Source organism: Chaetomium strumarium (assembly GCF_033439665.1).
Source record: "Chaetomium strumarium strain CBS 333.67 chromosome Unknown B0T15scaffold_5, whole genome shotgun sequence".
Taxonomy (NCBI): Eukaryota; Fungi; Ascomycota; class Sordariomycetes; order Sordariales; family Chaetomiaceae; genus Chaetomium; species Chaetomium strumarium.
Window position 1 is genome coordinate 1551751 of NW_026944433.1, and position 12775 is coordinate 1564525.

Here is a 12775-nt window from a genome sequence, read left to right on the forward strand (position 1 = left end):
CCTCTCCCTCCTGGAGAGACTTATATTCTTGTCACTCCTCTTAGATCCCATCGTTATCCTTTGCCATGAGTTGCTTCGCAGTCTCCGGGAGCCAGGTGCTTTGAGGCGAGCAACGTTTGGGGAGACCCGCAGTTAACAGTGCGGAGATGTGCCGAGAATCTAGAGTGTTGAACTGGCCAGATGAGTTCCAGGTGCATATGAGCCTGATGCTTCTGTGCCAACTGTGATTCAACATCTCAGGGCACAGCTGACTCTTTTCCGCTCGCACTCATGAACAGAACCTCGAGCACGAGCTTGTCCTATGCCGCCTAGTCTCTCACGTATATATAACAGCTGCATCCTAGAAGCCTTGTTGTGCGGCAGGAAGCGCAGTCAAAGTCAAACCATGTGTCTTCGAATAATGAAGCGGAAGTCGGACGATACAGGTATCTCAGTATGCGGTCCAAGACAGACACTTGTCCCCCAATGAGTGAGCTAAGGGGTTGTAGTAATGCTTATCTCTCCCACATGATGCCCACCAAAGTGTGAGACGTTCCATTCGAATTTAATGAGATGGCGTGCATCTCAGGAATCCTTTAGAGATATCACCAACACTTAGATCCTCTGCTCAAGTATACCGTGTGAATGGTTAGGTATTGCTAGTGGCCCAAATAGGAGACTCACGAAACAATAGGAAGTTCAATCATCTATGTCGCATGGTGGCTCTTCCTAGTGCATCCTAGATGAATCCCACACTTGCTCGAGAACTTCCCATAGCTAGAATAGAGCGACAGAATCTGGCAGTGCCTACTATGACTTCCGCCTAGCTAGAGAATTTCGCTGCACTTTAGATGAATGGCGGATTTCCCTAGTCCCTGCTCTATAAATCCCGCCTTGCCTATGTAACTTCACGAAACTATAGGTAAATGGCGGCTTTTGCTAGCTGCACCCATATAAAACCCGCCTCACTCTAGAACTTCTTCTACCTATGGGGAAACGGCGGGAGTTACTAGTGCCTGCCATACAAATTCCGCCGAACTATAGAATTTTGCTGCACTATAGTCAAACGGCGGAATTTGCTAGTACCTCCCATATATTTTCCGCCGCCTATGTGAATCCTCCGTTAAACCCCAAGATCTGCCCATGTGGGCGCCACACTGATGTTCTCCTCTGGCTTCCCACCTCACCTAGAGGACTTGACAGCCTCTTCCCTTTCTTGCACCTCTCCTCACCAACTCGCCACACCACTTTCACTCTCTCCTCCCTCTTCTACGCTCCTTTGCTCCGCCAGCTCTGCATTCACCACGCATTCATCAAGGAGGGACGCGGCGTTGATGGCGTTCGACGTTCCTTGAGTTCCCTATCATCAGAATCATCACTACTAGTACTGAGCATCATTACTGAGCATCATTACTGCGGTGTTGTGCTCTTCTTCAGACAGGCTTATGCTCACCGTTTCCATCACCGGAGTGCGAGACGAAGGGCTGGGGGTGGCTACGTCAGGAAGTTCATCTGAGTCTGTCAGCGGGCAAAGTTGTCTTCCTCCCCCCCCCCCCCCCCAACCTCCGCTCCGCCGACTTCTCTCTTTCCTCGAGCTACGGGCTCGGCGAGGTTCACCTGTTCTTGTCTCTCCGGCACGAGAGAGTTCTCTTTTCTCTCTCCGCCGACTTCTCTTCTCCCACCGACCTCTCTTTTTTTGATTTTCTTCAACACCGCCAGGCAGGGTTTGCCAGCATCGCCACACACTAACCAACCGAGGTCAAAGAGGTTGGGCGCGCTGGGCTGCTCAACGACGCCGACGACCTGCTCTCTTGAGTCAATTTTTTGAACCGATATTCTTATTCAAAGCTGCATCAATATCTTGGCCATTTATCATCAGAGAGAGCGGGAGGCTATTTCTGGCCTTCTTCGCGTCTGGAAACTCGACTTCTCCATGCCCTTTCACCTCGGTCACCAACTACACAGGCTATTCAAGATGGCTTCTCGACCGCTTGTGTTGAGGCTCGTCTTCCCATCGGAGCCGGAGGCTCAGTCGGCCTCGCAAGCTTCCGACGCAGTCGACTCGCAAAGCTCTCGGCAAGATGGCCCTGAATCCTCCCAACACGATGGTTCTAATATTCTCCAACCAAGTGGTTCACTACCCTCTGAGCACAACAGCTCACAGCCTTTTGGTCAAGGTATGTCTGTCTTGTCGAGACAGGATATTGAAGATACTCGAAGCATGGAGGGACTCCAAGGGAGTTCTTTCCGTTGGCACTACACCCAGCTACACGATAGGAAGCGGCTGGCTGCTCATAGGTCTTTGGAGTTATTCAATGGGCCCGCAGCCTGGCTAGTGCTAGTGTGCTGGCTTTGATTATCTATATTGCCAGGCCCTGCTCTACCAGTCACACTGTCATACTATTACGTTATCAGGGGCAATCCTTTTGCTCCCTGGGACTATTCCTCTCTGCCTAGACTGACAAAGCATCTCCACAGACCACACGGAATCCAAGTTATCCAATGCTGAGGAGTCTACCGCTCAAAGCTCCGTGACTTCTGACGAGCCTCCTGAAGCCGCACAGCAGTCAACAGAGGTGAGTACCATCTGAGGTCTCTTGGGAACGAAAAACAAGAGATCAGGACGGGAGGTTCCTTTGCCCCTTAACACCCCAATAAATGCATATGGCGTCTGAGGTGATGTGGGGACGGTTCAGTTATTCATGATCCGTCAGATACTAAACCGTCCCATGCCGTTCTCTCTTTCATCGAATGTGGTAACTGACTTCGTCTGATAGGAATCCGCATCGTCCTATGTCGCACACCGGACATCAGACGAGACACCGGACAATACCTATACGCACAATGAAAATGAAAAGGAGGACTGGGCTGACGGCGGCGACGACGAAGAGGAGCAGGAGGACGATGACGATGATGAGAACGATAATGACGATGATGGCGACGACGACGACGACGACAGTTCCGGTCTCTTTCAGCCGACGCGGACCGTGTGGCTGAGCGAGACCGAGAAGATGCGGGTTGCCTTGAAGAGGCTCCTCAGAACGGCGGAGAAGAGGGGGTTCGGCAGGTCGCCCTTCTTGCCCACCACCGCCGCCGAGTACGTCGGCCTCCGGGCTGACATGGTCGACGCCAAGGCTGCCCGGCTCCGCGCCAAGATCGAGGAGAGGGAGAGGGAGCTGCACGCGCAGGAGCACGCGCAGTGGAAAACGGTACTCGTCGTCGGTGCCGGAGGGCAGATCGAGACGAAGCTGGTTCCCGTGTACTACAGCGCCCCTGAGCAGGGCAGGCCCGACTCACCGGGCGCTCTGGCCCAGCCCTGCTGGCACCCGGTCCCGTACTTCCCGCACCCGGCGCCGGTCTACGTATTTCCTGCGACACCATGGCCATATTCTCCTTCTTTATCCATGCCTTCATTCCCCACCAGTACTCTCAACCCAGCCGCAGCAGCTTGGAGTCAGCCGTCCTGCTTCGCTGCCCAAGGTGCCGACGCTCCCGATCAAGTGCCTCGGGGATTTACCCTCGGCCCTTCTTTGCTCCCCGCGCAACCTCGCCGCATCAGTTCGATCCCGCTGCTACGCAGACTGGCCTCGCACGCCACCCTCCGCAGAGGTATAGTCCAGGAGCAAGCCGAGGGCACTGACACCGATCGCAACTTCCAATGGTTCTGTGATGATGACGAGAGTTCAGATGCCGGCTCCTTCACCCCGTCTGATTACCAGCCGGGAAACCAAAGCGCCAACCGCGAATGCAGAGGCGAGGACACATCCGACGATTTGCAGAGCGACGACTACCTCGCCGACAACGAACACAACGCGTTCCCTACCGATAACGAGGACAGGCCTGCCTGGTCCGATAGCTCGTTCACCCCGACCCTGTACCGGACCAAGCCCAACAAGAAGGGCAAAGACGACGGTGGCAGCAGCAACAACAGCAGCAGCAGCGACAGGGCAAGCCCCCCCGAGGGCAATCTCAACAACAAGAACGCTAATGATAACCACAACCCCGCGGTTCTGATCCCTCCCCCGGCTCGCCGCCTCCCCCTGGCAACCCTCCCCCTCTCTTACAGCGACGGCCTCTCCCCGGTTCTCGCCCGGCCTAATCCCTTCAACCCCTCCGCCGCTCTCAGCCCGGAGTGCGACTGGCCCAGCTACGCCGAATACACCTCCGAAGGGGACGCCAGAGTCAGGCAGCGCACGCCCAAGGTCAAGGTCACGATCACCGTCACCTCCCCGGGCAGGACCACCACCACCGCCGAGCTGGCCCAGGGCCCGGTATGCCCGCGCAGACAGCCACGCGGAGGTGGAGGAGGAGGAGGACACTGCCACCAACCACGCAACAGTCTCCACGACGGCGAAACTTTGCTGGGCCGCTTCCTCCCCGTCCCGCGCCTCCGCGCAGCGATCGACCCGCGCCTGGGCCTGGCGCCGGACGAGGTCGCGTCCTACGTGGCGCGCGAGGGCAGCGGCGGGCGGATCCCGTGGGAGGTGCGGGCCATGGTGCCGGACCGGTGGGATTTCCATCGCGAGCGGCGCGTGTCGGACGCCTGGGATCGCGGGTATGCTGGCGCGCGTGCGTGGGGCGGTTCGCCGTTCTGGGATATGGTCGAGGAGGAGCACGGCGGCGAGCTTGCCGGGTTGAGGATCGTCCGGGAGCTGCTGGGGGATGATACTTATACATACCATGATGATGAGGATGGTGAGGGGCAGGGGCCGGGCCGTGCGTGGTGGGGGGAGGAGGAGGAGGAGGAGGAGGAGCAAGATAGCTCCGGCGCTGGCAGCTGTGAGGAGCGCGTGGAGGAGGTGGTGGGTGAGTTATTGGAGGAGGTGCAAGAAGTTTTGAGACAGTATGGGGGAGCCTACTGATCGCGGCATCTTTATACCCATGGGTTGCTGGAAAGGGGGGAGGCGGGTTGGTTGGCGGCTTGCATGGTTCGTTGGAGCTCGACCGTGAGTGGGAGCTTAGATTTTCTTTTGACGGGGGACGCATCCGATCCGGGAAAGGAGAATTTTGGGCCGGTCCAGTCGAGGAGGCTTGACATTGGCTCTGGGCTCAGAACAAAGGGTGCGTGCAGGACGGACAGCTGACACCCTCGCGGAGTTTATGGCCCTCATTTCCATGCCTTGTGGCATTGCTGGCTGGGCCCTCAATGGGCTAACGTAGCAGACTCTATTGCTTCTTGATCCAGGGACGGCGTCAAATACGTAGCTAGATATCAGAGACAGCGTCACATTTATCCCACTGGCAAGGCAAATCGGATCCTGCGGCGAACCGCAAGGTGAAGCCGAGATGCCGGAGCCGGGAGAGTGGCAGATCGTAGATCATTGGCAATCTCACCTCATCTCAGCCGCTGGGTCTTCAATCTCTCCAACCTCAGGCTTCTCAGCCGACGTTCATCCTTGGTAAGGGCTTGCACGTATCAACGGTTTTGCAAAAGTCTGGGAAACGGCCAGACCGAAAAGTCGACCATTCATCTGGCCCGCCAGCCAATGCGACTGCAGATACAGTATGGTCGACGGTCCGGTGTAGAGGAATGCCAGTCTGTAGTCTACTACTTGTATTGTACACAGTAGAGTACTGTAGTATCAGATGACTAGTACTAATGAACTGGCCCCTGAGCGCGTCCCAGTTCGGCGGCCAGCCAGACAAGGCGGAAAAGCCCACAAGACGGCCCGCTGGCACTGGCAGCCTTTGCTTGCATATATGGTTCGCCGTCTGTGATTTGCCAGAGAAGCTGAGAAAAAAGGAACAGCGCCCCGGTCATGGCCCGCATCGGAGCCCCCCTGCTTCGTTTTGTTTCAGATCCGCACCTGTGGCATTCATCCTCCCTTGTTGTGGCTTGCAGCGCACCAGATGCAAGAACTGGCGCTTATGAATTGCAGATAATGACTGAACCAACGCATCTCAGTGAAAAAGAGTTGTTCGTCCAGAAAAGAAAGACAAAAGAGAAACAAGAAGAACAGTCGACTTTCGAGGTCGTGAAATTATTCTGACCTGGAGCTAACTTATTAGTGTTAAAGCGGCCGGCGCCGTTGGCCGCCGTCTTGTGCATTAGCTGTACATTACGCCACGGTACGTACGATACAAGCCACATGCGTAACTAGGTACCGTATTATCAAGACCTACCCGTAGTGTACCTAAGGCCTCCAAGCAACAGGAACCAAAAAAAAGTTTGGATCCAATTCCGTCTAACACACCGGCCTAATCTTGTCATACCTGCCACAGGATATTGCTAAGATGGCGTCAGAAATGCGACATGGCCACAGAAGTCCGATGTACGGCTTCCCGTAATTACATATCGACGTGTGTATGGTACCGCACTGGTACTGTACAGTACGTCTTGTAAGGACATCCCTGTCATGGCCCCATTGTTGACCGGCTGGCTCCATTTCCATCTGCTGTCCCCTGGAAGAGCGGAACCTCCCTCAACTAAAAAAGGGAGGTGTAAACGACACATAACAAGAGCCTTCTTACAAAGTGCATACCGACCTAGAGACGCCAGTTCCTAACAAGCTCGACACCCTCCCGACGGCGACGTACAGTACAGTACCACTACCGGTCGAGCCCAATCCCTTCTCCCATCGGTGAAATTCCATGGGCACACGACCGCGCCCTTGTTCGTTCCAGTCGACACCGCCTTGCTTCTTGCCTCGCGAGTAGTACGGAGTAGAGACCACGGACTTGTGCGGAGGGCGTTCTGCCCTGCACACACGCGAGGAGCCATGTCCACCAACGAAGAGACGGCCAAGCCGAGCTCGCAGGAGACAGCGGAGAGCCCCAGGGTAGAGGAGCCGCAGCAGACAACACAGTCGCAAGATACAGAGACCCAGGAAAGCTCATCGAGACCGGCTTCGAAAAGTGGCTCTGATAAGGACACGGTATGAGATTCCCCCTGTGCAGAGTCCCGGAGGTGGCGTCTGCCACAACGGCAGCGCCGCTCTCGGCTGCCTACACCATGCTGACCGTGGAACGTCACCCTGCAGGAATCGTTCGAGGACGCCGTTGAAACCGGATCGCTACGCTCTTTGACCAAACGCCACCAACCTATCAAACGCCTGTCCAACGGTGAGCGAACAAATTCGGACTACGGTGACGAAGCCTCGCAAGCCGCTGCAGCAAACGGTAGCCCAGACGCCCAAGAACAAGCTGCGGACACTGCGGACACAAAACCGCCGCGACCTCTCTCCCAGGTCTCCGCAGGGACTCTTGAGCCTGTCAACCTCGACGATGACGCCGTTGCAGCAGCTCCTCCTGCTCCGCAAGGCAAGTTCTGCCAACCCGAAACGTGAGGAGGCTCGGAAACAGAGAACTGACTTGGCCTCCAGAGAAGAGCTCGCCGCCGGCAGAGAAGGCATCGAAAACCATGTCCCTCAGCAGCATAACAAATGCGCTGCCCCCAATGCCCTGGTCGCCTCCAGCAACCGACTCGCGGTCAAAGAGCCCGCCCGCTGCAAGCGCCCAAGAAGCAGCTCCGGCTGCAGCTCCCCCGCCGCCCGCACCGGCGCCTACGGGCAGGAAATTCAATAGCCCCTTTTCTTGGCTTTCTAGAAGTTCCTCCAAAGAGCCGCCTGCCGTGCAGGCCAAACCGTCCACGCGAAGAAACACGGCCAGCTCAGTAGCAACCATGACTAGCAATCCAGAGATGATGCTGAGCAAGCTGGAGGAGGAAAAGGAAGGGGACTCGAGAGAACATGGCTCGCGGAACAGTCTAAAGGCTCGCTTCAAGCAGCTGCGAATGATGGAAGAGGTCGGCGCCCCGAGCGAAGCTGACAAGACTGCCGTTGCGGCCAGTGATGGGGCGGATGCTGGTCTTGCGGCGGTGCAACCGCCGCTTTCTCCATTGCCGCCAATGCCAGACAAGAACCTCGCGCCAGGTACCGTCTCAGGCGTCAATGCCGGCCCTTCTTCCATTGTCGATGCCCCGGTGGACTGGGATCTCTGGCAATCCGTCGTCTACGAAGGCCCCGCTGCAGTTGCTCGGACCAGTGCAGAAGAGCTGAACAAGGCGATCGCGACTGGCATCCCGAACGCCATCCGCGGCGTCATCTGGCAAGTCCTGGCGCAAAGCAAGAACGAGGAATTAGAAGCCGTCTACCGGGAGCTTGTGGTTAGGGGCACGGACAAGGAGAAGAAGGACAAGGACAGGCAGAGCAGCGGGACCACAATAAGCGCCGCCATCAACGGCAGCGCCAAAGGCTCGGCATCCTCTGCATCATCTGTTAATTCTGAGAACTCGGTTACCAACGGCGCACCATCACCGACTGAGAAGGATGCAGAGTCCTTGCGAAAGGCTCAGGCAGCGGCACAGAAGAAGGAAAAGGAGGATCTGGCCATGCTGCAGAAACTAGAGAAGACGATCAGGAGAGATCTCGGCGCCAGGACGAGCTATTCCAAGTTCGCCGCTGCCCAGGGGCTTCAAGAGAGTCTATTTGGTGTGTGCAAGGCATACGCGTTGTTCGACGAAGGCGTTGGCTATGCCCAGGGCATGAACTTCCTCGTTATGCCACTTCTGTTTAATGTGAGTCGGCTTGATACATCCGACACATGTCTCTCTGGAAGTCTAGTTGCTGACATACCGAACAGATGCCAGAAGAGGAAGCGTTCTGTTTGCTGGTGAGGCTGATGAACCAGTACCACCTCCGGGACCTCTTCATCCAGGACATGCCAGGCCTCCACCTGCACCTGTACCAGTTCGAACGGCTCCTGGAGGACTTAGAACCAGCACTCTACTGTCATCTGCGGCGACGCCACATCTCACCACACCTCTACGCCACACAATGGTTCCTCACCCTCTTCGCCTACCGCTTCCCGCTCCAGCTCGTCCTCCGCATCTACGACTTGATATTCTCCGAGGGTCTCTCCGCCATTCTCAAGTTTGGCATCGTCCTCATGCAGAAGAACGCGGCCGCTCTCCTCGCCATCTCCGACATGTCCCAGCTCACCACCTTCCTCAAAGACCGCCTCTTCGATGTCTACATCGACTCGGCCCCGTCCTCCAGCTCCATCCTCGAAAACGGCTTCTTTGGCAGCAGCTCCAGCAGCATTGACAAGGAGGTCTATCGCGCAGACCAGCTCGTCCGCGACGCCTGCGAGGTGAAGATCACACCCGAGATGCTCAAGGCGTACCAGCTCGAGTGGGAGGAGAAGACGCGTGCCGAGAAGGAGAGGGAGGCCGAGCTGGAGGCCCTGCGCGCGTCCAACGCCAGCTACGCCACCCGGCTGCGCAAGCTCGAGGAGCGCCTGCAGGAGGTGGACGCCGAGCAGGCCTCGCTGGCGACCGAGCTGGTGCACACAAAAGTGGAAAACGACGAGCTGCGGGACGAGAACGAGGGCCTCAAAATCCAAGTGCAGGAGCTGCGCATTGTCATCGAGAAGCAGCCCGCCGAGCTTGAGACGGCGTGGCAGGCGGAGCGCGACGACCTAATGAAGCGCAATGAGAAGGTGCACGAGGAGAACCAACGGCTGGAGAAGGAGCTGTCGGAGCTCGAGGAGGAGCTGGTCCAGACTAAGATGCGGTATGCTGAGGTGAGTCTCGAACCGACCTCCCATCTCACTGTTATTCCTGGACTGACCGGTCCTGACATGAAACAGATCAACTCGCAGCATGAGACACTGACAAGGAAATGGACCGACCTGAAGCGGCAGTTCAATCAAGCTTAGCTTAGCCTAGCTTAGCCTAGCTTAGCTCAATGCTCGCAATCACCCTATCCTACTCCGTGCCTACTACGTCCCTATTGCATCTTCCTTCACGTTTGCGCAAGCGCGACACACCCAGCATGTAACACCAGGCCAGCAGATCGGGGCCATCTTTTTCTCTTTTCGCAGGCCAGGGCCTCCATTCCTCGTCGGATCCCTCTCCTAAAGAACCACGAGCAACCTGGCGCCCAGCCCCCGAGACGAGTGAGCCCCGGTGGCTCGCCGCGTGTGGTGGGAAGTGTAGGGACCTTATCGGGCAGGGCTACCTGGGTGCCGGTAAAGCTGTACTAGCCGAAACAGGGAGGAGCAGTGCAAGAGAGAAAAGGGGGTAAATATACCGGTACGTCTTTGGCGTGGGAACTACCTTAGGTAGAGGGAACGAAAGTGGGGCCGAGGGAAAACCCAGCAGGTCAACCCAGGCAAGCAGCAGAGAGTTTTAGAAAGCATAGGAAACCGCACGCCTACGGCTCCACATTTGATAGCTTGTATTGTATGGAACGGGTGGGGAGATGGGGAGTCGGATATATGGCAAACATCAGGTCGGTCGCATGGACTACTAGAGTGCGGGAATGATCAATAGACGTATGGACGGAGGTGACGGATAGGTCTGCATGTATCACTGCTACTGTCAGGTGCTCCTTTTTGCAACCATCACTTCCACACTATCACGCGGGGTATAGAGTACTACATGGCCTGGATTTATCTTCATGGTCGTCCTTCGAAGAGATTGGTTCATGCGTTCAATGAGACGGGGTACGGAAACCCTTCCATGGGTAATCTAACACTAATTTATTTTGTACACATCCGAGCGGAAAACAACAGTCACATGCGGACATCAACATACTCAAAGTCTGGATCGATTAATTTCGTCGGGGGCCGCTGCTTTCATGGTGGTGGTATTCGTTTGCCATTGCCCTATATCCCTGCCAAGCCCTGTTACCGGTGACGAAGCAACTGGAAATCAAGTTGCAATGGCCGCCTCTTTTTTTGATACCCGCAGATCCCGCCCAGTGGCAAAGCAACCATAAATAACCCATCAACACCGAGGCGAAACGCCGATGCGAGCTCCCCTTGTGCCCAGACTTGTTCCTCCCATGCTTCCTCACACCCTGCCAGCCCCGCTCAACGCTTACTTGTGGAGCTTGCGCTGGTAGAAGGCGAGCTCCTCACCCTCCAGGATGTAGCCATCACAGCGGCCGGACTGGCCGGGACGGCTGGAGATGACGGCGTACAGACGACCGGCCTCGAACTGCTTCTCCAGAGCGGGCTCGACCTTGCCGGAGGCGGCAAAGCGGGCGGCCTGCTTCTTCTCAACCGACTTGCTCTTCTTAGTTTCCTCAACAACCTGGCCCTGCTTCTGCTGGCGGCGGCGGCCGAGGGGCTGGCCGTAGTGAGCCTCGTACCACTGACGGAAGGGCGCAGCGTCGATCTGGACAACGGCGGACTTGGTCAGGGTGTTGGTGCGGACAAGCTCGTTGTTCGAAGGATGGTCTGCATATACCAGTGAGCAAGAGCTGTGAATTCCAGAGCAGGAAATGGAAGAACGTACATGCGACCACAATGACACGAGTCTTGCGGGTGCAGCCCTCCGAGGCCCAGGCAAAGTTGCCCGAGTCAAGACGGAGCGCACGGTACTTGTGGTTGCCACCGCGGGTGCGGACAACGTGGATGCGCTTGGCACCGATACGCGTGTTCGCGGGCTGGCGACCCAACTCGAAGGCTCTCTTCTTCCCTGCACGCAGCTGTCAGAAATAGTTCATTTCCATGTGCGTATAACAGGCTCAGAACGCATGGGGTCGGTTCCTGTGGCAACTTGCGTGGTCGCCGCTCAACACGAGCGAGAGACGAAACAAGCCGCCGCAGAAACCTTCCAAGCGGACCTTCGAGCGCCCCTTGTGCCGAGGGGCGTTTTATGTATGGGGAGCGGGATCGAGGAGGAAGAGGTCAGAACGTACGGTAGAAACTGCAGCACAATCCACGTTAGCAACCACCGACAAAAAAATCTATCTACATCTAGGGAAGAGAGCAGCGGGGAGAACTTGCGCTCGCTTGGCACCGGTGGCGGCGCGCTTGTGCCGAGAGTCCCGTGAGATACCCATCTTGACTGTCTCTGTTGAAGGAGCCTCGAGTTAGTGAGAATGCTCGTGATGATTTTCGTTGAAGGTGGGATTGCAGTCGTGAGTGTGACGATTATTGTTAGGAGCCAGAAAGGAACTGACACTCTCAAATCTCAAAGAAACGAGCGAATTGTCGAGAGCGTCAAGGAATAGGGCAAATCGAGCGGGACATCACTTACATCGCTGGTCGTTGACTGAGCGGTTGTCAGAACGCGGGATCCGAGGAAGCGATCGATTTTGGAAGTGTGCGCGAAAAAAATCGGTAGCACAGTTGAACCGCTGCTGGCGTGGGAGCCCTATGGATCCGTGCACGGATCGGATTTGCTGAATGGTGGGGTTCCTAAGTTTCAACAACCGACTCCACCCCGCATGCAGGCAGGCGGGCAGGATCTCAGCCTCAGCTGTCCGGCCCTTGCTCAGCTCGAGATACCTACGGGTACATATGTAGTTATTAGGGGCAACCAACCTGGAACCTCGAGTTTGGATCCGAATTCCAATAATGTTCGGTGATGAAGTATTCAAATATCTCACCGTAACCTAATCTACCCACCGCGGTTGTGTGCTGTCCGAAAGTACACCCTCATCATTTCACTTTAACCATCATGTAAGACCAGAGGATGGTTAGCCACAGTCGCACGAATTCACTGTCATGTTACTGGTATGTTGCATTCAGCAGCCTCTCTAACAACTTCGCTACCTCCCAAGCTGTCCCCCTCTCGAGTAAGCAGCAAGCAGAAGAAAAGCGACCTGCACTTCGCAATCCCTCTGCATGACCCACCGGAGGTAGCTGGCAATAATAAAAACAGCATACAATGAATGACCTTCCCCCTTCTTCACAATGCCGAAATAAGCATCACCGTTTTGTCGCCGCTTCCATCCGGCGCCTCGCCGAAAATGCAATCAAAAAACATAAACCACACAAATACATTTGCCAAGGCTGATGCCGACAGGAATGGGCAATTTATGCACTCCCTCCCTGTCCATAC

At 56.2% G+C, this 12775-nt stretch overlaps 3 protein-coding genes across 3 annotated transcripts; 2 read left to right on the forward strand and 1 right to left on the reverse strand.

The window, feature by feature from the left end:
* Nucleotides 1–1954: 1954 nt before the first annotated feature.
* Nucleotides 1955–4841, forward strand: B0T15DRAFT_494826 (uncharacterized protein; the record flags this gene model as incomplete). Its single annotated transcript, XM_062867051.1, has 3 exons — nt 1955–2156; nt 2458–2555; nt 2757–4841. 3 exons carry the CDS (start codon nt 1955–1957, stop codon nt 4839–4841), a joined length of 2385 nt encoding a protein of 794 aa, XP_062720141.1.
* Nucleotides 4842–6380: 1539 nt separating this feature from the next.
* Nucleotides 6381–9998, forward strand: B0T15DRAFT_238635 (rab-GTPase-TBC domain-containing protein). Its single transcript, XM_062863041.1, has 5 exons — nt 6381–6854; nt 6960–7239; nt 7302–8494; nt 8560–9501; nt 9568–9998. The coding sequence occupies exons 1-5, from the start codon at nt 6699–6701 to the stop codon at nt 9634–9636; spliced, it is 2640 nt and encodes an 879-aa protein (XP_062720142.1). The 5' UTR covers nt 6381–6698; the 3' UTR covers nt 9637–9998.
* An 803-nt stretch (nt 9999–10801) lies between these two features.
* Nucleotides 10802–11771, reverse strand: B0T15DRAFT_398760 (ribosomal protein S8e/ribosomal biogenesis NSA2; the record flags this gene model as incomplete). The annotated part of the gene is made up of 3 exons (XM_062864967.1): nt 10802–11163; nt 11222–11414; nt 11712–11771. The coding sequence occupies 3 exons, from the start codon at nt 11769–11771 to the stop codon at nt 10802–10804; spliced, it is 615 nt and encodes a 204-aa protein (XP_062720143.1).
* Between the last annotated feature and the right edge of the window lie 1004 nt (nt 11772–12775).